This window comes from Morone saxatilis, unplaced genomic scaffold, assembly GCF_004916995.1.
Source record: "Morone saxatilis isolate NCDOM2014 unplaced genomic scaffold, NCSU_SB_2.0 Contig12, whole genome shotgun sequence".
NCBI classification, from domain to species: domain Eukaryota; kingdom Metazoa; phylum Chordata; class Actinopteri; family Moronidae; genus Morone; species Morone saxatilis.
In genome coordinates this window covers 18,896,678-18,920,854 of record NW_023339674.1, presented here as the reverse complement: position 1 = coordinate 18,920,854, position 24,177 = coordinate 18,896,678, and the positions used below count along the sequence as shown (strand labels likewise).

The 24,177-nt window shown below is 41.2% G+C and overlaps 2 protein-coding genes across 4 annotated transcripts in view; both read left to right on the top strand.

The window, feature by feature from the left end:
• Positions 1-11,207, top strand: part of gatad2ab (GATA zinc finger domain containing 2Ab) — a 30,202-nt gene extending 18,995 nt beyond the window's left edge. For 2 of the 3 annotated variants that reach the window (XM_035653198.1, XM_035653196.1), the window contains exons 2-11: positions 1,394-1,702; positions 5,120-5,243; positions 5,376-5,507; positions 5,787-5,858; positions 6,083-6,199; positions 6,366-6,569; positions 6,750-6,999; positions 7,120-7,523; positions 7,631-7,856; positions 8,532-11,207. In XM_035653198.1, coding sequence (XP_035509091.1) covers positions 1,407-1,702; positions 5,120-5,243; positions 5,376-5,507; positions 5,787-5,858; positions 6,083-6,199; positions 6,366-6,569; positions 6,750-6,999; positions 7,120-7,523; positions 7,631-7,856; positions 8,532-8,665 — 1,959 coding nt within the window. In that variant the 5' untranslated portion in view covers positions 1,394-1,406 and the 3' untranslated portion in view covers positions 8,666-11,207. The remainder of the gene's footprint in view (positions 1-1,393; positions 1,703-5,119; positions 5,244-5,375; positions 5,508-5,786; positions 5,859-6,082; positions 6,200-6,365; positions 6,570-6,749; positions 7,000-7,119; positions 7,524-7,630; positions 7,857-8,531) is intronic. The other variant, XM_035653197.1, reaches the window with a different exon arrangement.
• Positions 11,208-13,223: 2,016 nt separating this feature from the next.
• Positions 13,224-24,177, top strand: part of yjefn3 (YjeF N-terminal domain containing 3) — a 41,249-nt gene continuing 30,295 nt past the window's right edge. The window contains exon 1 of the mRNA XM_035653715.1: positions 13,224-13,568. Within this exon, the coding sequence (XP_035509608.1) occupies positions 13,501-13,568 (68 nt within the window). The 5' untranslated portion in view covers positions 13,224-13,500. The remainder of the gene's footprint in view (positions 13,569-24,177) is intronic.

Genomic DNA, 24,177 nt, shown 5'->3' with positions numbered 1-24,177 from the left:
GTGTGTGTGTGTGTGTATAAAAATGCACACTTGGGTTCAGCCCAAATCGTAAATTAGGCCATCAAATTGAATTTTTTTAAATGTGCAGTGATAGAAACACGCTCATTCTTTGCATTTATATCCATCACATTTTTATGATAATTATAAAATGTTTTTTCAAGAGAGTCGGTGGCTGTTCCGTAATACGTGCATGGCCTACATTGGTGTGCTTGGTGTGAATATTGCACAGTGTTGGTGCTATTTTTCTGCTGTGTAATAGGTTTTCCCAGAGATCTTAGTGAGATTTGGGTCAGCATCTGGGGCACTGGCAGCAGGACAGGAGATGCCTATACACCTCAGGGTTGTCCCTTTTTGTACAGCTCGAAATATCAGCTAAATCAAACAACGTTTTCATATAAAAACTCAACAACAAACTGTATAAGTATAACTTTTTAAGGATGGTTATTTCCCTCAACAACATGGTATTATTAGCAGATGGTCTCTCTAGCCAGGATGTTTTGTAAGGTCCAGTGGATGTCTGGGTTCTGGGTGAAACGAACACATTATGGGGTTCTTTACTGTCATTTTGCACTGGTGGTGCTGCTGCCACTTCATAATTATTTCATACAGTTATACCAGTGCAGATTTGGTATAATAGGTGGGATTCATTGAGAGCTTTTATTTTATGTATCTGTTATTTAAACCGTTACAGTCATCTGTGATGTTAGAGATTTGATTTAACTTCCTCAATTACTCTTTTGCCTCTGACACAAGGGCAGCCTTTCAGGTCCGTAATCATTGTAGCGGTCACACCTGGCAGTGCTTCCCAGTTTTATTGTTTCAATTTTAAATTAAATTGAAGCAGTTACAACTTTGTGTCTTCCCTGCAATGGTCGCTCCACATTGTTTACTGCAGACAAAGTAGGCCCCAAACGTAGTACATAAAACAGTTTATTCTCAAGATATATAAAAGACTTATTTCTAGGACTCTTTCTCACTGGACTTATTCTTGTCTTCTCTATGTCCTTATAAGATTTCTGGGTAGGGGGATAAAACACTCAAAACTAAAAAATAGGAACTGGCACAATATATCTAAAGCAAAGATTCTGATACCGAAGTGTAAAGTACAATATGATTTTTAAAATGACATTCAGTTTGAGAGTTGCTCTGAGGAAACCAGCACTTTTTGCTTATCTAAGTAAAACTTCTTCTGAGGAAGTGTTATCCTGCAGCAACAGTGCACCTTAATCTATATGTCTATCTACTGTCTAAACCTGTCTGCTGCTATGGGCTGTGAATCCATGCATAGTCCCAAGTTGAATTATTTTGCTTATTTTGCCCTGTCAGTGTTTGTTTTCTGTTTTGTAAATGTATTTCTGCAGTTTTTAACGGTTTCTGTCTTCTCCCTCTTCAGGGTGAGAGCAGCCATGTCAGAGGAGGCAGTGCGTCAAACACGCAGCCAGAAGCGGGCTCTGGAGAAGGACCATGCAGGTCATACTGGGTCTCCGGGGGACATGGACAGTAAACGGGTTAAGCTAGAAAAAGGTGATGCAGCTGGAGCTCCCATGGCCCTGGTGGGGTCTGGAGCCGAGGGTGTCAAGCTGAAGAGTGAGCAGGCTGCAAAGGTAGCAGCCAGCATCCTAAAAGCCGGGGAAGTGAAGGCCACTATCAAGGTGGAGGTGCAGACTGGAGATGAGCCTGTTGACATGAGCACATCCAAAAGGTGAGACAAGGAAAAAGATCACAGGGTTTTAGTCCTGCGCTGTTTTTCTGCACTGAACACTTGATGTAATTTTAGCAGTACTTCACAGTGCTCAGGCATAGGGCTTGAGAGCTTGTTGGTCATGAACATATTGTTGTGCAGTTTACATGATACTGTCAAAGTCATTAGTCTGGGAACAACAATGAAAGGAATACCATAAACACTTAAGCTTAAACAGTTATGTCTCTTCCTGTACACTGGGCCTCAATATTGCATAGTCAGCCAACTTGTCCACAATAAGCCCTTTGTAAGTATTCCCAGCTGGACAAAATACACCATAATCTCCTTACAAACTAGTTTGTATCAGTGAGAGTATAAAATGCAAAGAACAGTTTGCTGCTGTATGTCTATTTGGTTATGCTTAACTGATCGTGCTTGACTCGTCATATGGGTTAGGGCCCAAGTGAGGCTCAGTATTTGTCTGCCTTTTTTGCACAGTTTGCTTGAAAACCTTTTTTTTGATTATTTATGTACCGTAGCCATGAATGTAATGCTTGCATGCACAGTGTGTGGTTGTGCGTAGAGATGTGTCTATTGGAGTTTCGGGTTTCTTTCTAACTTTGCACTCGCAAGTGGTCTGACAGGAGTCATACAGGAAGTCGCTGTGTGGTTGTCGACAGCCTGCCCCCATTTTGAAAAGTTTGAGGCTCCTGAGGCCTGGGCTCCATTTTCTCCTACAGCAGCACCTGAACTCTGCCTCACACTTCACACAAAATGAAGGCTATGTGTCACAAACTGGTTCCAACTGGCCGTTGCCATGGTTTCCACATTGGAAGGAGCAGTTGGAGGAAGGAGGGGCCAGGAGGGGTGGTGGGTGTGTCACATGACCACACTGAGAAATGCCTGGTATCATGTGACGTGTTTGGTAGAGCAATAAATACACACACTGATGTAATGGCAGTTAAAGTGGGACAGAGAGGTGATTAAGCTCAAAGTGTGTTTGCTCTGTTTTTGGTAGATCATCAAGTGTCACCTTTGGCCCCTGTTTAACCCTCAGCATGTGTTTGTGTGCTTACTTACTGCAAGGTTGGCAAGGATTATCTTATTGTTGTATCCAGAAGACTTGCTGCTTGCTCATGGTGGGGATCGTTGGGTAAATGCGGTACAGTCTAGACCTGCTCTACACGGAAAGTGTCCTGAGATAACTTCTGTTATGATTTGCTGCTATATAAATAAACTAAATTGAATTGAACTAGTCTGTGTATGCCAACGCTATAAAACTATCAATGAAATGTAATGCTAGCCAAATTTCCTATGCCAGAAAGAAATGCAGTAACTGGACTGGAACATGTCTTGACTGGGTTCATGTATGAAAAGAGTGTCACTAAGAAGAAGCAATACTGATGAATGCTTTGTGTACATTTTAAAAAAAGATTAATATTTAAACAAATATCCTGCAGGTCTGATGCTTATTTGTAATTCTGCTGTTTCATTTATGTAAAGAGCCATACATAGCTTAAAATGGCACTTAGCAGTCATGTTGCACTTTGAACAGAGGATGCCACAGCACCTACTAAAGACTGATTCAGCAGTCCTATAGTGGGGTCAGTGTGAAGCCATGATCGGAGAAGCTGATGCATGCAGATACACTGGAGCTTACATAACTAGGCTGCTGTGTGTTGTGATGCTTGTGTAAGCTGTTCTCAATAGAGTAGTAGCAACCATCACAAGCTAGTCCATGATGTTTTGTCAGAGAGACCAAGACAGTCAAGGCCCCATTAGGTTTTCTGTTTGTGAAATAGGATGACGCTTTTGATTCCTCTCTAATGCCACATGTGTCTGACATAGTTTATCATATAGTATGTGCGCAATGTAAATACAACTGGTTAGGGAAACTGCTGCATGTTCAGACTCCACTAAATCCCTCTCAGAATAGCACTGTGCTGAAAGTGCTAGGCCGGTGGACATCTTTCTAGATTTGAATGAAATGCACCTAGGAAGTACTTTCCAGGAAATAGCAGTATAACGTATAAACAAGGTTTCATTATTTTCTTAGCAGTTGGGCAAGGCAACATTATGACGGTAAAGTTTCTGTTGTGATTGTCTAGACAGTTGAAATGATCATCTCATAACATATGTATAACCAACGTGGTTATTGTATTATAGTTGACCTTATTGAACTAAGCATGTGATGTATGTCGAAGGGAGCTGTTAGGCAGCTGTTGTGAGAAGGGGCAGTATAGCAGAGAAATGTGTCTGAAGACAGCGGCGTGCAAAAAAAGTGTGAAGAACTGAGTCAGTGAGTTGGAGTATAAAAGATGAACAAGTAAGTAAGGATGGGGGAAGGGTGTGTGAAGTAGTGACTGAGTGATTGACTGAGTGAGAGAGAGAGAGAGAGAGAGAGAGTGTACACAATAGGTTGGCTCCTGGCCATGTATTCCCCTCCCCCTCACTGTCACCCTCACCAGTGTCTCCAGCGGACCTCCGCTTTGCTCAGCTTGTGACTCTGGTGTCGGCAGCTGGGAGGGAGGGGAGAGCTGAGGCCCAGGCTCTGCCGATCTGGCTAGGCCATAGGCCTCGCCACGGAGGTAGGGGAGGGGTGAGGCCCTGTCTGGGTGGTGAACTGGGCCTAAGCTTGAAGCCCTGAAGCCTCTCACTTGACAGCGTCTGAACAATTATATAACGTCACTACATGTGTGCATGCATAACTCCACAATATGACCCACACCTCTACCTCTCACATACTGTCATATATAACAGTACCTACCTCACCTCATCCTCCACCAGTTCTCCTTATCACTCAGACTTCTGTTTTCTAATGCACTGACGCTGAGGACCTGAAAGGATCCCCGCTGTGATAGAGGCAGATTTATTCTTCCACAACATGCAGTAAAATTACAACCATCCCCTGCTTCTTATCTCCACCCCTCTCCAGATTGATGCATATGTAGCTTCCCACTAGTCGCCTTTGTTCTCCTTAGCCCTCAGGAAAAGCCACTTAAGATTTTAAGGCTTTAAGCCTTTTCCTCCTATAAAAAAACAAAAATGCTGTTAAATTGCCCTTTGTTTGCATGTTGTTTGTGACTGACTTTGCTGTGTCTGTTGGAAGGGAGAGAGCAGGAGGTCTGTCTGTTGGTGTTACCTCTCACTGGCGATAATGGGTTGTTGCGATCTTCCCCAGCCGCCATTACTCCATTATTGATCTCTTGGTTCTTGTCTTGTGTGTCTCAGTGCACATTTGCACTACAACAGGGATGAAATCATAATTATATACTGCCATCTACTGGATGTAAGACAAAACTACATGTTAGTTAGTAGTTAGCTTAACGGAGGTATTCCAGACTGAAATATAATACAGTGTTGATTCTTGGTTGAATATTGAAACACAATCTCACTTTTCTTTTTTCTTTTCTCGTCTTTTCTTGTTTCTCCCCTTAGTGACATTAAGAAAGAGCGGCAGCCACCATCACCAGATGATGTGATTGTGTTATCAGACAATGAGCCATCCAGTCCTCTCATGAATGGCCACTGCTTCGCAAAGGCTGACACAGACAAACTTATGGTAGGAAAACAATATTTAAACTTTTTTTACAATGCAGTCTTATTTTGTCCACTGTCACTGTATTACTCACTACAGGCATAGTTCTAAATTGTATGTATGTATGTCTGTTTTTATCTGATACGCTGTATTTAGAAGAGTTCTCCTGAGGAGAGGGAGCGCATCATCAAACAGCTGAAGGAGGAACTTAGACTCCAAGAGGCCAAGTTGGTGCTGCTTAAGAAACTACGACAGAGCCAGATTCAGAAGGAGAGCACTGTGCAGAAGGTAAAACCCCCAGAAAATGAAAGTGATGTTGAATGATTTGTTGGAGCTGATGGATGCATTAGGGATGGGAACTGCTGTCTTAGGTTTTTTCAGGTTTCATTAACACACAGTTCTTATTTATCAAGCTGGTCCTAGTTTTCCTTAAGATTTAGTTTTTTTCATTTGTTGTTTTCCAATTAACAAGACGTTTATTGAAGACATTTAAACATTCCCTGCTTATTCATTTTTTTCAATTATGTGCAACTTTATGGACTAATACTGTACCATGCTCATTTCTAGGCAACTGGCTCTGTAGCCACTCCTCCTCCTCTGGTGAGAGGTAGCATCACATCAAGCAAAGGATCCCTCCAGGTAGTTAGTACATTTTGTTAGAGCCACCTGCCACAACTAGAATTGTAAAGCCTAGATTGATGTATGATGTAAATCCGCATTTTACCTCACACAAAGTGGATACTGAGCACCACAAGTGTAATTCTTTAAGAGTTTTCCACATACAAAATACAATGCTTTTGTAGCACAATGTTAAAAATCCTTACTGTGTCATTTGCTGAATATTTACATTATTGTGTTTACAGGTTACAGGCAGAAGCTCAGGCACAGTGATCCCTCCTCCCTTGGTGCGGGGTGGGCAACACATCCCGTCCAAACACAACTCTCAGATTGTCATGCCACCACTGGTCAGAGGGGCCCAGGTTAGTGTGAGGAGCTTTGACATTGTTCAGATGATAATTGTCATCACAGTAGCCCTCATTTGAAGATGTTTTAGATTTGAAGAGCTCTTAGTTAATTTCTTACTTTGTCTTCTCCTTGCTCGCTCTTCTCATGCATCTGTGATGTCTGTGTGTGTGCTGCTATCAGCCTATTGCAATGACTCCCCAGCAGATAGCCAGTCTACGTCAGCAGCAGCAGCAACAGCACAGCGGTTCAGGCCCCCCGCCGCTTTTGCTGGCTCCCAGGGCTTCAGTGCCCAATGTCCAGATCCAAGGCCAGAGGATCATTCAGCAGGGACTCATTCGGGTGGCTAATGTGGCCAACAGTAATGTCATGGTCAACATCCCTCAGGTGAGGACACAAAATACAAACACTGCACACTCATCTGTTTTTCATTAGAAGCTATGGAAAGTGTATCCTTTGATACCCACTCTTTTCCATTGCTAGGCTGCAGAGCTCTCATGTGTATTGTCAGCCATAACAATGATTATGTGTATTTGCTGAAGTGTTTTCTTTTGTGTTTGCGTCCAGGCCTCTCCAACCAGCCTAAAGGGCTCTTCAGTGTCACCCAACTCTAGCATCAATGATTCCCCAGCCAGTCGACAGGCAGCTGCTAAGCTTGCGCTGCGTAAGCAGCTGGAGAAGACGCTGCTGGAGATCCCGCCCCCTAAACCTCCTGCCCCAGAGTTCAACTTTCTGCCTTCAGCAGCCAATAATGAGTTCATCTACTTGTTGGGGTTGGAGGAGGTGGTGCAAAAACTTCTGGAGATGCACGGCAGGGGTGGGTAGATCTTTGTACTTGGGTAGCTAGTTTGGAGTTTGTTTTTAGTGCAATGATAAATTGAATAGTAGAATTGAATGTTTTAGATGCAGTCTAAAGAGGATCTTGGTTTTCATATAGGTAATCTGGGCCCAGCTGCTGCCATGGTCAGCTCCATTCCCAAAGAGCCATACACCTGCGCTCAGTGTAAGACGGACTTTACCTCCCGCTGGAGAAAGGAGAAGGCCGGGACCATCCTCTGTGACCAATGCATGTCGTCCAATCAGAAGAAGGCCCTGAAGGCAGAGCACACCAATCGGCTGAAGGCGGCCTTTGTTAAGGCACTCCAACAGGAGCAGGAGATTGAGCAGCGCATCCTCCAGCAGGCAGCCTCCTCCTCATCTTCCTCCTCTGTCTCTAAAACCACCTCGTCCTCCTCTCCCTCACTGTCCAAGAGTGAGATGCTGGTGTCCCAGCAGTACAAGCAGGTCAGGGCTGCCATGCAGCACAGATCTGTGGCTGCCCACCACTCCTCCATTAAGCAGGTGAGCATAGCCTTTGATTATGTTGGACCAACATAATTTTCAAAACATGCATGTTAATTAACACCTGCACCAACACACAGCTACCATCATCATGTCTTTCTGAACAGAGTCAGCTGTCACACCTCCAGTCTTCAGTGAGCTCTCGTGGTATGGCCCACGCATTCACTTCCTCCTCTCAGCTGCAGTCTGCAGTTACAGCAGCAGCGCTGGGCAGCAGGTCAGGTAAGCATGCTGCAGCACGCCCGCTGCAGCACGGGGCAAAGGTCAGCGCCAGCGGCAGCAGTAACCAGGGCAACGTGGCCACCTGGAGGAAGCAGAGCGGTGGCAATACAGGTAGATAAACGTGAGACGAGATTAGACCGAGAACGCTTCTCACCCGTTCTCATGTTCTGCTTCTCTTTGGGGTAATCAATCTCTTTTAAGGTGGATTCCTCTCTGGCACTATCACTCCTTAGTCTTTCTTTCCATTCAGGCTAGACCTTTTCATTTTAGAATGACTTTAATTCTCCTTCTGTCATTGTCTTTTATGTCTCTGTGCACGGATTGTCAGTCTGTCTATAATTTGGAACAAACGTTTACTTGGGCTCAGGGATGAACTGATTTAGAATTTGGTGGTCAAAGGTTAAGGTCAGTGTTACCTTACCAAACACATTTGGCCTTGATGACCATATGTTATAATTGGTCGGAAAATGAATGGTTGATACAACTTCAACTTCACTGTGACATATTGTCCTGGAAAGAATCAATTCCTTCCAAGTATTTACCACATATATTATGAGCCTGGGCAGACATGGATGTAAACTGAAACTTGAATGGTTGGCGGAGGCATTCAACCGTGCAGTAGCGGTATTTCCATTTAGTATCCTCAAATAAATTTAACCAAGTGTAGGGCAGAATATTTTGAAATCTCCATGTTAACTTAATTCTTTGTCTTCCTACTACATGTGTCAAATATGTAATATCTGAATGTCCAGTACATTGACCATTGTTGTGTTTGTTTTCTGACAGGTGTGACTATGGCTTATGTGAACCCCAGCTTGTCTGCCCACAAGACCACTTCTGCTGTCGAGCGTCAGCGAGAGTACCTGCTGGACATGATTCCCTCCCGTTCTATCTCCCAAGCAGCCAACACATGGAAATAATGCAATCTTCCTCTCTACTGACATCATAACTATTACCCCTCTTAATATCAATAACAGCCATTTTCATTATCATTCTAATCCTTTCTATGGACTCTGCCTCTGGCCAAAATGGTGCAGGGGAGAATCGGCCTAGTTTTTTTTGGATACAGGCGTTCCTTCACCTCTTCCTCAGATATTTCTGCTACCATCTTCCTTACCTGAATCCTTCCTCCTAAACTGGAGTTGTTGGGATTGGGCTTCTGTGATACAAGGAATATGTCAAAGCATTTGGCTACCTTTTTTTGAGGGTTGGGGTTTACATGGGCCTGTACAATTTTACAAACTTGTCCAGTGATGTTGCCTCTCCCTCCCTGTATATTGGTTGAACCTCCCAGTTGCACCAAGAGGAAAAATCCCTGAGCTCCCCTGCCTCTGGATTAGGCAGGGGAAATAATCACTATTATACACAATAAAATACTCGCCTTACGTCCTACCCCTCTCCAGTCTGAGCCAGTCAGACTCAGGTCCTTGTGGTGGCCGAACCGAACTTAACTGAAGACCTCATCACAGGGACTGTGGTTGAGCTTTGAGGACCATCCACAAAATAATAACTGCTTCAGCTTTGCAAAAATGAATAATAATTAAAAAAGGACTGTAAAAATGATCTTTATCTGCACACAGACCGCCTCTTCTCTCTAACCCACAGCGTGTATAGTAGAGAAGTTGATGTGTGTTGGATTATTTTGTATGGCTGAATGTTAGGATTTTGTCTTTTCTTCTATAAGTCATATACTGTGTTTGGAATATTGTGCTCCCCGATACTTTGGAAGTGGCCTATTGTCGAGGTCTGAATTTACAGGCTAATGTTACTGTTGAGGTGGTTTTACATCTGCTGGGTTCCATGTCGTGGCCTACTTTTAAATACTTTGTTTTTTCTAAGATGAAGAGGAAAAATAAAGACTAAGGTTTCACTGACTCATGTAAAGACACAGAGCATGAGCACGGAGGACTATTCTTATTGAATATTGTAAAAAAAACAACAAAAAAAAACAAAAAAAAAAACAAACCTTCCAAAGAACTAGTGGAGCCCAAATGGAATCCCTTCTGCTAGAAGGTTTCTAGTTTATTTGAACCCTCTCTGGATATAAACATGAATTCATGCTAAACTGAGGGGGTGTAAGGAATGTCATATTTTTGACATTGTTTTGCTTTTAGTCATAGGTTGTGGTGCATTATTTTTCTTCTATAGACAAACTGTCTCTGGGTTTATTTATAGGGTCATGTTAGTAAAGATATATGCTTATGCCCTAAGTTTGAATGGATCCACTTAAAATGATTTGTTTTCTCTTGTGTGTCCAGTGGCTCCCACTCACCTTACGATTGGTCTGAGAGAAGCTGGACAGCTTTCAGAATGTAGTTATGCAAAAACCCCTATAGCAACAAAATGACATGAACTTCTTAGTCTTTAACATTAAGGTGTGTATGATTTATGTCAGGTCCTTGAATTGAGCTAACTATGCCTTTCACATGAGCTCTAGTGCATTTTTATCAGGTTGCAGCAGCACAGGATAAGCTAGTGAAGTACCATGTCCTACATTAAACAGGAATTCCCATTGCTCGTTGAGTTATTTTATTAACCATGTGCTGTTCTCTTTCAATTCAGTCACTGGGGTGGTCCGGTTTCTCTACCATTCAGAGATTGCTTTAATCAGACATGTCTGTGGCCTATTGGAAAATTTCACAAGATTAAAGATTAAAAATATTGATGTGTTGAATTTAAGCAGCAAAAAAAAGGGTGAAACGTCACATGCATATTTCAAACTCTCGATTCATTTATGTTTAAAAAACCAAGAGTCTGACCACCCCAGCAGTTATTTTCTCAATATCCTGTATCTGTCCCATTTTTAAATCGTTTTCACATTGAAACAATAGTGATGACGAGCTCATCGCTATGAAATTAAAAACCTGGAGTCTTGCTGGCCTGTTTGGATTTGAGTCCTTTATCCAGAGTGCACTCTTAAGCTCAATGATTATTGTCAGGCTCCATACTGAAAGATGGTGCACTGCATTAGGTAACTGGGCATCAGTTGAAGTTTATCCCTCTCTACTGGGGTATCATCACTGTACATTTGGGTTTCATTTAGGATGGTGCAACAATAAAGTATGAACGTTGCTGATAGAAATACAAACATACAAAGTTTAAGTTAAATCGCTCGAGATGTTGTATTTCTGTCTTTAAAGTTGCATCGGAAATCTTCCAGGTTGTCTGTACATTCCTGACAGGCAGAAGGTAGCAGCCCGCGTCTTGTGGATGCAAAATAAGCAATCTGGAATGAGCCCATCATTTTGTGCCCTGCTAAGTGTAACCCTGTGCTGTCCTGACTACTGCCTGCTGCTGCTGCTGCTGTTTGACAACAATATCACCATTCCGTTTGTTTGGGTCTGAAGCTCTGCTAAATGCAGTGCAGCCCAAATGGAAAAGAAAACAATGTATGAGAAATATTTGTTTGTTTTTTTGGATTTTTTCTGCTCTATCAAATAATAAAACTAATTTTAACCCCTCTTTTATGGCTGGTTTGCCTGTTCATGATGTTTAAGCATACAGTATATGATGGTCAACATTAATCATAATTGTCCATTTAATTTTTTTAAGCAAAAAGCCAAGTTTTTTGTTCAAAAAGTGTTTTTCTTTGTTTTATATAATTGAGAGAGGAATATTTAATATATTTTGGACCTATTGTAGGACTTTCCATAATAAAAATAATCATTAGGTTTACCTCTCTCACTCAAAGCCCAGTATAATGAAGTTGAGCTGGGATCATGCTCAGCGTGAGCACACTAATCATACAAATATAAATGCAGAAAGATATAATAATGAGTTAAACCTGTAGTGTTCAATATTGAGACTTTGGCAGTCATAGTTATTATTGCACCTTTTACTGAATTTCATCCCATACAGGTTGCTTTTTTGTTTGTTGTGTCTACCCCTTGCATACAAGCATCTGCATATCATTAGGCAGTGTGCATAGAAAGCTGAGTTATAGCTTTACTAGTCTGTGAAGCTATAAAGGAAAAAGCAATTATGACAGAAAACTACAGAGAAACCACAGTTTGTTGGAGTTTTTTTTTTTTACATTCACACTTCTCTTACAGTTATCTCACAGTAAAATAGCAAACTAACATTTTCTCCCCTCTGGGGTGTTTAATTAAGGAAGTCGAACCAATAAGTTATCCCATAACTTATTTTTTATGTACAAAAATGGGATTAAAGGATAGGTTCACATCTTCACATACATTCTGCCCATAAGCCGCATATTAAGCTGAATGAAAGAATACATAGTGACCCGGGAACATAGGCTGTGGATTTTATTACACATCTCTTATATTGAAATCGCTATTCTAGGGGATTTCTTAACAGCAAGTATGGACTGGAGAAACTATTACATCGTTCAGCTTTCAGTGTACAAATGGGCATGTGAGTATTTATTTAAGATGGACTTGTAGATGCAAAATGTTTGTCAAGCCTGGGTTCTTAGTTAACAGTTGCCAATAACAAAACATGCTTCTGTAATCACACCCTCTGTATTACCTTTTTCTGTCAGAATTCAGTCCCCATCTGTCTACAAAGACACTGTTGCTTTAAACTGCAATAGCTATGTATAACCCCTAGGTGACAGGCCACACCAACATTCCATAGCACCTGTTTGTCTTCAGTTGTCCTCAATTGGGCACATTTTGGACAAGACTTACACTCTAATCTTTGATATAAGACCACAGCTTGAACTGTGTTAGTTGAGCTGTAAAGAGGTGGTCATAAACTCTGTAGTCAGAACAAACTGGAGGGAGCGAGCGGAAAAGAGAGAGAGACCTTTACAGAAGAAAGTGAGCTATTGTTTATCACCACGACCCACTTATGAGCTTCATTCCTTGGCAGCTGCAGGTTCTCCCCGTGATACCACCGTACATATCCTTCCTCTGTGTGTGTGTGTGTCTGTGTGTTTGTGTGTTATAATGTACAGTTAAATTTTAATAATAGAAAATAAAAATTGCTTCTTTTTTTCACGTTTGCCCTAAATACATATCATCAAGGCTGCATGCATGCATCAAAGTCTTTCTGAGGTCATTGTGGTTCTGTTCAGATCACCCATCTATTTGTGCTGGAGCTACAAATTGCTGTTATACCCACACAGTACCCACTCAGATACTGTTATCATCTCAGTTGTGGTCCTGGGCTTCATTTACCTCCCACCATCATATGAAAGGTGTTACTGTTTGGTGATTCAGTGAGCAGTCAAGTGTTTCCTCACTCTGATGCTTGCTCTACATTCTACATCAAGGGATCCTTTTGCCACCAAGGACTGTTCATGAACGTGTGTGTGTGTATGTTTGTGTGAATTTGATGGAGGGGGGGTTCCACCCTGGATGACTGAACGGCTTGGATCGCAGCAGCCTGAGCCAATCAGCCGGCGAGCACCATGCCTCCTGATTCTTAATTGGCTGGCGTTCCCGGTGAGCGCAGCTGACACACAAAGCCAGCTGGTTTTATGAGAGAATGAGCCGGGGCCACAGTAGGAAAGAGACAGAGAGGAGAGGCAGAGAGATATAGAGAGGCGAGATTCAGAGTGTGTGTGTGTAGCAGCCAGTAATTACCTTCCAGCGTCTGAACCAATCAAGAGCCATAGAGAGAGAGATAACAGAGGGAGGAAGCCCATTTAGATTCTCAGTCTATTCCCAGGCAAAGAGGTAGACAGTGTGTTTATTGAATCAGAGTCAGAGAGAAGGAACGGAAGTGTTTTCTTTGGAGCGGCACAGCTCATCCTTTCTCATATTTGCCGAGTCGTGCTGGGGGAAAACAGATGGACAAGATGAACCACAGCTCAGCTGAGGCAGAGGCTGAAACCATAGAACCACTGCGTTACCTCAGGTAGGCACCTGCTCATTTTCTGTTGCATCTCATGGGCTCACTTCTGTTATATTCTGTTGCTCTTCTGCTTCTTCTTCTGTTCTGTTTCTGTGCCGCTCTTCCATTCTGTGTGTTTTACAATCACACCAATTTCCCAGGACGGCTTTTAAATCAAATCACAGTACGATAGGGAGATAGAAAGTAGCAGAAATAGAGAGGAGAGGAACATTCAGACCTTCTTGTAAGACCCAAGAGAAGTCTTCACGTGAGACTTTGAGTGTACATTTATCCCACAGCCTATTTTAAATCAGAGCAAGCTTTGAAAAGGAAAACAGAGGGGAGGGAATAATGAGAGATATAAATTATTTAAGTCGATGTGCTCGCCAAATGCCACATGAATACCCGTACGGGTGATGATGATGGTAATGATGATGATACAGAAAGAAAGACCTTGGTGCGCCCCAGGAAACACCCACACTGTTTTGCTGGTCTTGAATTTTTTTTCATTTCTCTTGTCCCACTCCACTGAAGCCTCAAATTGGAGCTGTTATTGAATTTAGGGGCCCATGTTTAATTTGGCATTATCACGCCATATATTACCAACCAAGCCAAGCATCTCATGATTCAGTATCTTTGTGGAGGAGACGGGTAATCAGTTTGTATTGTAGGTCAGCGTGGTGTATATGTGCCGCTGGCTGCCTCTAGCACCACTTATTTTTTTAAGAGAGGTACTTATGATGTGCTTGGCATGCATGTGCTCGTGTTTCCTGACATTTGACATCTGTAAAATACAGGTACGCAGTTTTCCCAACCACGCACATGAACACTGCACATGCACACATGGATTACGCTGTTTGTATCCACTTCTGGGATACACAATGTGTAAACGGCCTGCAGCCATCATGTTCAAACTTGTGACACAAAAATGCAGCTCTAATAAGGCCATGAAGATAATACCCCTAAAGCAAAATCTAAAATTAAACAGAAAACTGCACAGACAACAAACAAAAGAAAAAACAAATGAGAGAAAAGAATCAGCCCATTTAGTTTGTTTGTTTCAGCATTAACAAGGTTTTTACCAGCTTTATTTGGGTAGGTAGCTAATTTAGGGCTCTATAAATTAGAGGTTTTTATCACAGAACTAGAATTTGTTGATGCGGTAAAGCCAAATGATACATAATGTAATGTTATGGTGCCTAAAGACATCTTCATACAGTATACTGTATCTCCTCTGTGACTCATGTAACAGTCACTGTCATTGATGTAACTGCTCCAAACTCCTGACATCTTGTCCATGTTATTGCCATGTCAGTCAATGCATGCACCTACACAGTAAATCTATTCTAGGAACTTTTTTTGCCTTCTCGATAATGTATGTAATTACGCTTTTTACACCGGCTGCATTTACATTCCTCGCTGTACGTGTCGACATCTGAGCAGCTGAGGCTGGCGGATTAACTATCACCCGAGAGGCTTTGCCCCAGTCCTCACACTCTCAGATCTCTGCAGCTTGATTGGGGCTGGCTGGCAGTCAATTAAGGCAGTCAATTAAAGCCCCCATATACTACTGAAGGGGGGACTGATTATACAGCCACTATCCTCACCAAGGCCTATGTATGTGCACGTGTATTTATATTAACATGTGGTTCATAATTCATTCTAGAATAATATATAGATATTTGTCTATCGCTGTTGCCAGTCGAGTTAATAGCTGACAAACAGCTGTTACAGCAACCTGTTTAAGCAAAAGCTTGGTGGGGATTTTGTGAACAAAGAGAATTCAGATGGAGATAATTACTATCTAAAACTGTAAGAAGATTTATGTAAAAAACATGCATCCACAGGAGGTAATATTAGCCCGGAGACACCCTCCTGATAAAGCTGCTCAATGATCTGATATAATTATATAGAAATTGTAAGTAATGTATTTGCCACAGGCAAGCAGAAACCTATTAAGTTAATGCATGAAATTCTGAATATGTGACAGTCCTGCTGTTTTAGTGTGATAATGGTTGTGACTGCAGAAAGATCCTTTCAAGCTCGACTCATCCCCAGAATAACAGATTAGAAAAACTACACACATAATGTAATGTAGGATATGCATAACTAATTCTTAGAAAAATAATCTACATCTGGAATGAAAATGAAATTAACCACAAGCTTGCAGACACTTTTTCAGTGAGTTGAAGTATCCCTACATTAAAGTGCAGGTACTGCCGAAGCTGATGAAAGACTCGAGGCAGTGGATAACCTGCAAATGTTGGCAGTGGTTCTGAGCTGGTGATAACTTGGCCTTGGATCCAACACAGTCCCTGGTTTCTGCTTATTGCTTCTGAAAGTTGAGATGTGTAAAATGCAGGGCAAAGTTTGGGCCTGTATGTATGATTTATTTGGGCAAATAAAGTAATTCTGCCTCTGTTTCTCAAAGGTCAGTGCTCCTTCCTGTCGACACATCGCTAGTTGTTCTGTTGAACAGAGAACAGGAAAAAGCCTGATTTTCAGAGCCACTCTAGATTTAAAAACTGTACTCAGTTGGTTCAGGAGTGACTCAACAAATAGTGTAACATCTGCCAGCTCAATATGCCACATTTAAAAAAAAAATCAGAGGATTTAAATTTGATTATTTCCCTGATGCTCTGCTGAGTGTAATTAGACAGTTACTCCCACTGGGTCTTTCTTTGCCCCTCTCTCTACACTGACAGTGATGAATGTTCTGGCTCTTTGGTCCACCTTTCCCCTTCTGCCCACCACACCTGAGCCCTGGGGTCAGTCTCACAGAGAAATGTTAGACTGTTCTGAGATATTTTTGTCTCGGCTATCTTTTATATTTGCCGGTGTTCTTACCCATCTATCTGAGCGGATTCCAGTGTGTCAAGCTGTCTGACTTCACCTGCTTTGCCTTCATGTCTCTCCTACCTTGGCAACCATGCATATTGGGCTTATTGTCATTCCTTTGGCTTACCTCCCTCCTTTCAGCTCCCTGCCACCAATTCCTATGTTGGCAGCTCCATTTGCCTGTATGACAGCTTAGGCATTTATTTATAGGCCAAATGTAATGATTGGGGCAAAAGGGTGGAGATGCAGAGAGGAGGGGAAAGATGATTTGCTCACGCAGTATTGTGTGGTCATAATTTTCTTCCTCCATTAAAGTCAGATTAGCTCTAAGAGTTCTCCATTTACCATGTTTGAAAGAGGATTGAGTAGAGGGAGAGATGAGGCGAAGCCGGATGAGGACTGATGGTTTGGTTTCAAGTGAATTACAGGATCTACAGTAAGAAGTCAGATATTTCTCATCTTTGCATCATAAGTGGCATAGTATGGCTGTAAAGTGTGAGCTAACAGAATTAAAGAAGTAACCAGACAGCTTTAAGTGCATTCACACAAAATGATTTAGTTATCATGAATACCTAGCTGAAGGTAGAGGTCAGACATGCTAGCAGCTCTGTGAACTGTACTTCGGCACAGTGCTGCTTCAGAAGGTATAATGTTTACCATGTTAGCCAAACATTTGCTAATTAGGCAATCAATGTTACTTCATCCTATGAGGGACATGAATGCCTCAATCAACCTTCATGGCAGTCCATTCAATAGGTGTCCAGACATTTCACTCAAAACCAACGATTTAACCCTCATGGTCACCCTGAAGGAAAAGTCTGGGAATCAGCTAAATCAGCAGGCTTAATGCACACCATTTTGTGGCAATCCATTCAATAGTTGTTGACATATTTCAGTCTGGACCAAAGTGATGGACCAACCAACCAACAAACTTGTCAAAACAAAACTGAATTTACATAGGTTGCTTGACATAGGAGCTAAGGTATGGAATGGTTTACAGAAGCTTACAGGTTTATCGGAAATAAGAAAGAAAAATGTGGGGACTTGGTGTTTATAGTTTTTCATGCTGATGAACTCACTAATTCTCTGGTGAGGCTGAACTCTCTTTCACTTGAGGTTTGACAGCTCTTATTTTCATTTGCCTGACCACCCCAAAGCAGAAAACCCAGCTGATTCAGGTTTGAATTAGTCTCTAGGCAGCAGCCTTTGTTAACGAAGAACACAAGAGAGCCATTTGAGGAAGGCTGAGCCAAGACTGTCCTCCTCATTATGTCCACATTGTGAATCATTTAAGGGATTTCAGTGGGTATTACGGGACACGAGAGAAAAATTCTCTTTAAGGGGCCCCAATTTGTTTTACATAACATTTACATCACAGATTCAGAAAGACAACTCTTAAAACGTATCTTACTTCGGCAAAAGTTGGTCTGAGGAGTGATGAGAGCAGTGTGAAAAGGTCAAACACTGCTGATGGGGTGAGTTTGATTTGTTTATCTTGCTCTGACAAGCCGTATACAATAAATTGTCCTTCAAACGGCAGCAGTTGGAGTGTGTCTGTGTGTGTGTGTGCACTCATATACATAAGGGTGAATAAGAGAGAGACAGCAATAGAGAGGGCCCACATGAGCTCCCTTCTTTGCAGAAGTAATTACGTGTCATTGTGCTTTAAACTGATAAGGTCATAAGGTCAGAATGTGTCAATTATTTAAATGCCTTTATGCCACCTGTACACGATCTCCACGTTGTGAGGATGTTGTGTGTGTTTAAGTGTGTGTATGTGAGTTATTGTAAGGGGGAATGAGCATGCAGAGACACAGCAGGGCACTTGGATGTGAAAGCTGGACTCCAATCAGTTTCTTGCCTCCTTCACTGCTCGCTTTACATTGGCCCAGGTAACGATGATCGAGCCAGAGAAAGAAATTGTGTGCACGTGTAGGCTCTGGTGCAAATTAGTTTTTTCTCTCTTTGCTAAAAAAGAGGCAGCTTGGTACGTCTTATGCTTGAATAACTTACCTTCAAAAAAAAATCCATGTTCTCCTTATTCCTCATCTTCATGTTCCTTCTCCTACTGTTGGTCGCTCTCTACGCCCTCTATCTCTCCCTCTGAAACACTGGAGTCTGTCATCAGGTGCCATGCTCCTCTTTTAGGACACACACACACACACAGAAAATGGAGGTGGTTACAGTGACTGCTTGGGGAAATCTATTCCCTTGAGATGCCTTCTAACAGAAACAGAGATCATGTATTATTCCTCCTTTACTATCTATGTTTAAGCACAAACAAAAAAGAATGATGCACTTGAGACACAGAAAACCCACAATGTTTCCTGTTACAAATGTGTAGGTGAAGGGTGCTCGTTAGAGTGGTTTTGTGTTTATGCAATAATTGGTGTAAGGTTCATTGAAAATATGTTCTGTGGTTCTGGGCTACAGTAGGAACAAACACCACTGTGATTCTTCGTTTCATGTTTTTCACCCTAAGTTGAACAAGTAGCATACCACTGCCCACTCTGTTTTGTTGGATGTCTATGCAAAAAAAGCTATAATCAAAATGACAAAATTAAACAGTGCATGAATTTGAGTCTGGTGACACTCTTATAAGGAAAAATTGTGACCACAGTGTCTGGCTGGCCCATTCGACTCTGTGATTTAGTTCCTACATCCAGATCATTTTTCCTTTTTCTAAGATATAAAAGTACTTCGAATAATGACACAGGCTTTCATTTGACTCAGTGAAACAGAGCACCAGGCTATTATTAGCAACAGACCATTATTTCGTTTGACAGGCTCACGGTGTGCCTCAATTAGCTACCGTTAATTAAACTATTGTGCTGCTTAAATGTCATCGTTTAATATGTGGTGTTTTAGTCAATTTGGTATTGCAGGTGAAACATATTGTTAGCCTTTCTCTGCTTATTCTGCTGCATTGTTTTTTATTTTTTGACTAGCCTGCTCACACCCACCACTTTCTTCTGTGATTCGAGGACATATAGGCTACGTCACTTACCACCATCAAACAAAGAATGCGTTTTTACAACAAATGCATGAAAATGAACATTAATAGACTTGCTTTGTGGTTCCATTGTAACCAAGAGCAATTACACGCAGTTTTGCATTACACTGGAGGATTGTGATAGACATTTCAATTGCATTCATCTCTGTATTGGTTTTGTTTGTACGTATGAACTACTGTCAGCCTGCCTGATCATCTTGCTGGTGTGTTTTCTGCCATTCATGCTGTTTGCTCCCAAGATCTCAGCAATGAAAGTAGTGAAGGAAATGTCACAACTATAAAAAATAAGTTTATAAGCAGCCTTCTGTTCCTTCTATGTGTTAAACGAACAAGCCCCATTGTACAAAAAATAGTGCAAAACACAAAAATTTTAATCTCTAGTGATCAAGAGTTGCTTTGTTATTCCACATAGACTACTCAGAAATCTGATTAGCCGAGTCTTAACCGAGAGATGTGTGAGCTTTTGCTTGTGTGGGATGAATATGTGCGTGCGTTTGTTTGTATGCCTCGACTTTAATATGTGCAGACAGGATGCATTGTCATCGTGGGGGAGCGTTTGTTGGATATTTTGTTTACCGAGCTACATTTAGAAAGCTGACAGGCATGAGAGAGCAACGGAAAGAGAGAGGGATTATGGCACTGTGTATCAGTGTGTGTATGTGCAGATTGTTCTGGGTTTAAAAAAACAGGTTTTGTCGCCCATGTTCTTCTGCTTCCATTACAACAATAAGGGTCAGATTTAGACAAGGGCACTTGAGCTGGCTCAGATGTTAGTTCCCCAAGCATTCAGACCTCATCACTAATACAGGTTCATATGCTTTTTGTGCGAAATATTTTTCCCTTCACTTGTTGTTTTCAGCTAGTGGTACTGTTATTCTGCTCATTCATGTGCATGTGGATGTTTGTCCTTTTGTCCTGCAGGATCTTTGCAGCATATAAAGAAAAATATCTCAAACAACCGATTTATTGTGTAGCTCTAGAGAAAACAATCTTTGCTGTCATGCCTCTTAAAAAGTCATTAGTGTCGTATATATACAGTATGAGCTTCTATCTTGTTTTGCATTATTGATTTCAAGTGTGGGATTATGTCAGGAATTGATTATTATAATTGCTCATTGGCTTTATTCTCAAATCCCTGGCTGAGCTGAGTACACATGTGCCCAAGCGTTTATTTTTCAGTGGCTTTAGCACACAGGAATAATCCATCAAATCTTGTCAAGAGAGTACTGACAGAACAGTCAATCAGAAAGACTTATGTAGCCTAAAGATTAATTTATTCTGAGATCCCTGCAATGGTGTCAGTCAGGGAGCTTAACTCATCTGATATTTCCCTAGTGACCATTTCTTTCCTTGAGTCCTTGAAATAGGTCATGTGTAGACTTTATTTTAGGAGTAATAGAGAATGTAAGTTTCTATTTATCCTGGGCTAGTATTTGCCACCAATTCATCACTATTGTGTCACCCCTTCAAAGTATGACATATACATTATGAATATTTATGCAAACATAACTTTTAGTTAAGTAAAATGTAAAAAATATAACCCATTAGTATAATTTACTTTCCAATTTCTGTATTAAATATCATATAATGAAAATAAAACAGCTCATTGCTATTGTAGTAAAAAGTAGATTAGCGTGCTAGTCGACGTGCTAGCCAGGGCTGGATTTGGAAATTTCAGTTTCCACCACAGCCCCATTGGTCACGTGACCCTTGCCTCACAGGTAGCAAGTCTGTCGAGATCATCTATTGAACCACCCAAGCTATAGTGTTTCAGCCTATTTACCTGTTTCTGCATCTTCTCCTACCAGTTTATGTCCTGTTGGTCTTATTTATTTATTCCATACTACTCAATGAGTAGTAGTCCAAATCCTGTTTTACTGCACCTCACACACAAAGCATTTGACTTTCATGACATCTAACTACCAGCTAGGATATTTCTGAATTTCTTATTGCGTCAGTATCTTTGGAGTGATATAAAACACAGAGGAGTCATGGTGGCAAAACTCACTTCCTGGGACATCCCCCCAGTGTGTTCGAGGGGCGACACTGAGCTCCCCTCCCAGTGGGAAATGCCTGGAAGGTGGTGCCAGGATTCTCAAACTATGTCAATCCCTCCCAATGTGACCTCAGCAGTAGCTTGAGATTCTTTCACCACAGTATCTCCAATGGAGTCTGATTCTTTATACTTTAAATCCCAATAATGATTTTAATCCACTCTTCAACAGCAGACACATTTCTGTATATCTATTTACAGCAACACTCTCCAGTTTTAATTTCTTACCCCTTCAACGATTTTTCTTCGGAACCCCGTGGGCGACTTGCTGACAGGGGTCAGAGCTATTCTGAGGAATGTAAGTACAAAGAGAAGTGTTCTCATGGTGACAGAATGGGAGCGAAGCCCACTAGCAACTAGCCTTATGTCGTCTCCAATAGAAAATCAATGTAAGGAGAAAAATGCAGATAGTCCAAAACAGAGAGAGGAGAGGAGAAGAGAGCAGGGGAGAGTGGAGGGGAAAGACAAAAGAGTGGGTGAGGGCCAGTGAACTGATAATAAGATCTGGAGGGGGTGGTGTTATAGCACTCACTTTTTTGTCAGCTATTACCACTTGTCACTCACGCCGGTTTTGTGCCAGTTGCTATAGAAACCAACCGCTAGCTACACCCCAGCAAGAGATGTTGTCTTGCTGACTGAGAAATGGACAGGTGATCTGTTTGTTAAAAATCTTTGCAGGGATGCAGCACTCAAGTGAAATATGTTTATTACTGACCGATTTTCATCACAAAGGTCCTGTATTTTTGTGTGAGAGTGTGATAAAATTGTAGGCTTATGCAATATTCTTTCTGTTCAGCAGTTCCAGTTATCTAAATTCTCAATTTTTGGTATATTTTTATGTCTGTGAATGCATTTGTGTCCTTTCTGGATTTGTCAGGTATTGATTCTCTTTGTGTGTGTGTGTGTTTATGAGAATTGGTGCCACCGCTTGCAGCCAGGAAGGTTTTTTCTCAATTTTCAGTAATTGGGTTCACTGTCTCGCTCTGCTGAGTCCTGATTGTGGTTTTGTTTTGTTTCCCATCGGAGGAACACTGTCGCTGAATTCTGATTATGTAAATGACTTATATATAGCTGTCTGTCTTTGTTTACCATGCCATCCATGTTAACTGATGGATTGTATAAATTGAAATTAAAATTGGCATTTGAAAGTCAAGGTAACATTCAGAGTGAGAACAATAATGTACAAAGTTAATTAGCTTAATGTTAGTTTTGCTTGTTTTGATTATGTAAGGTACATAAAAACTGTACACCATAAAACAGTCTGGCTGCTTATCATTAAAAGCATCTCTGAAACACCCCAAAACACATTTGTTAAAGCACAGTCACTATAATTATATTGTTTGTAAGAAGACAAAATCAAGGAATTCTTTTATTTATCTGACAACATAAATATAATAATCATTTTGTCCTTCTTTGCCTAACCACTAACAAGGCCTCTCAGCCAAGGCTACAAATGCTGAGATCTATTTTTCAGTCTTTTTCTGGTAATGAGATGGTCAGCGGAGGTGAGAAGGATTCTTGCCTCCTGGATGCTTTGATGGACAGACTCCCCTGGTGGCCCATGGTGATGCTGAGAGAGGCATGCAGTAAAAAAGAAAGTAAAAGCCAGACGGATGAATCAACAGGCAATCAACTAAATGTTTACGCGGAGAGAGCCAAAATCAAACCTGAGAGAGAGGAAGAGCGCATGGAGAAAAAAATGAAAGAAGCAGAAAGACGGTCAGGAGCTGTGGGTTTGCCTTTTATTTTTTAAAATCTGGTAAATATATATATATATTTCTGTGTTTGCATTACCTGATAGTTGCTGTAATGAAAACCCTGCAGACAGAAGGAAAGGCATATGGGTTTCTACAGTTTTTGGATTTCGGTGAGCTCACTGTAATTAGTAAATATAAAGCCCAGAGGTCTGCCATAGTCTTAAGAGACAAACAGAGTGGGTGGCACTAAAATTGTCAACACCAGAGATAATTTCTCTAGAGGCTTTTTATGTAACATAGCCAAAATACCATTATTCTTAGGCTTTACAAAAATTAATAAGGAGGAATAGATAAGAGGGCTAAGAAAGTGACAGAAAAGGAAAAACAGAAGGTACATGTTAGTTAAGTTAAATTAAGTGTGAATTTTAAATTAATTTTCAAAACTTGCCAAAAGAAAATTAATGCTCATTTCCATCCACTACTGTTAATGTGCATCGAGATAAACAGTTGGTGGCAGTAATTCACCAATTGCCACTGCACCTTTGCAGAAGAAAATGACGTAATTAAAACACTAATACATTAAAATGAATGGAAGCCATGTGGAAAATGTTTAAATATTTATTTAAGTGACGTTACATTCTCATCAGTCCACACATATATCTGGTGTTTTCATCTTCCGTAGATATTTAAGTCACATGGTTTCTGTAAGGTATGATTAATTAAAGACTGTTTCTGTTGCACTTTTGCTTTTGTCAATACAGGAACTTTTCCACCTCAGCCAAGCTTAAAAATGTGTTTGTCTTTTTCCCTATTGAATTTTTTAGCAGTTCTGCACCAGTTTTTATGATCAAGTTGAAAATATGCATAAATTCAAGACAAGCAAGTCAATATGCTTTATTGGAGTGTAACAAAGACAATATATCCAAAGCATTAAAGGACAATTCCGGCGCAAAATGAACCTGGGGTTAATAACACTTATTTACCGAGTTGGTCTGTTCTCTGGGATATGTTTTCATTCTAATCGCACGTGAC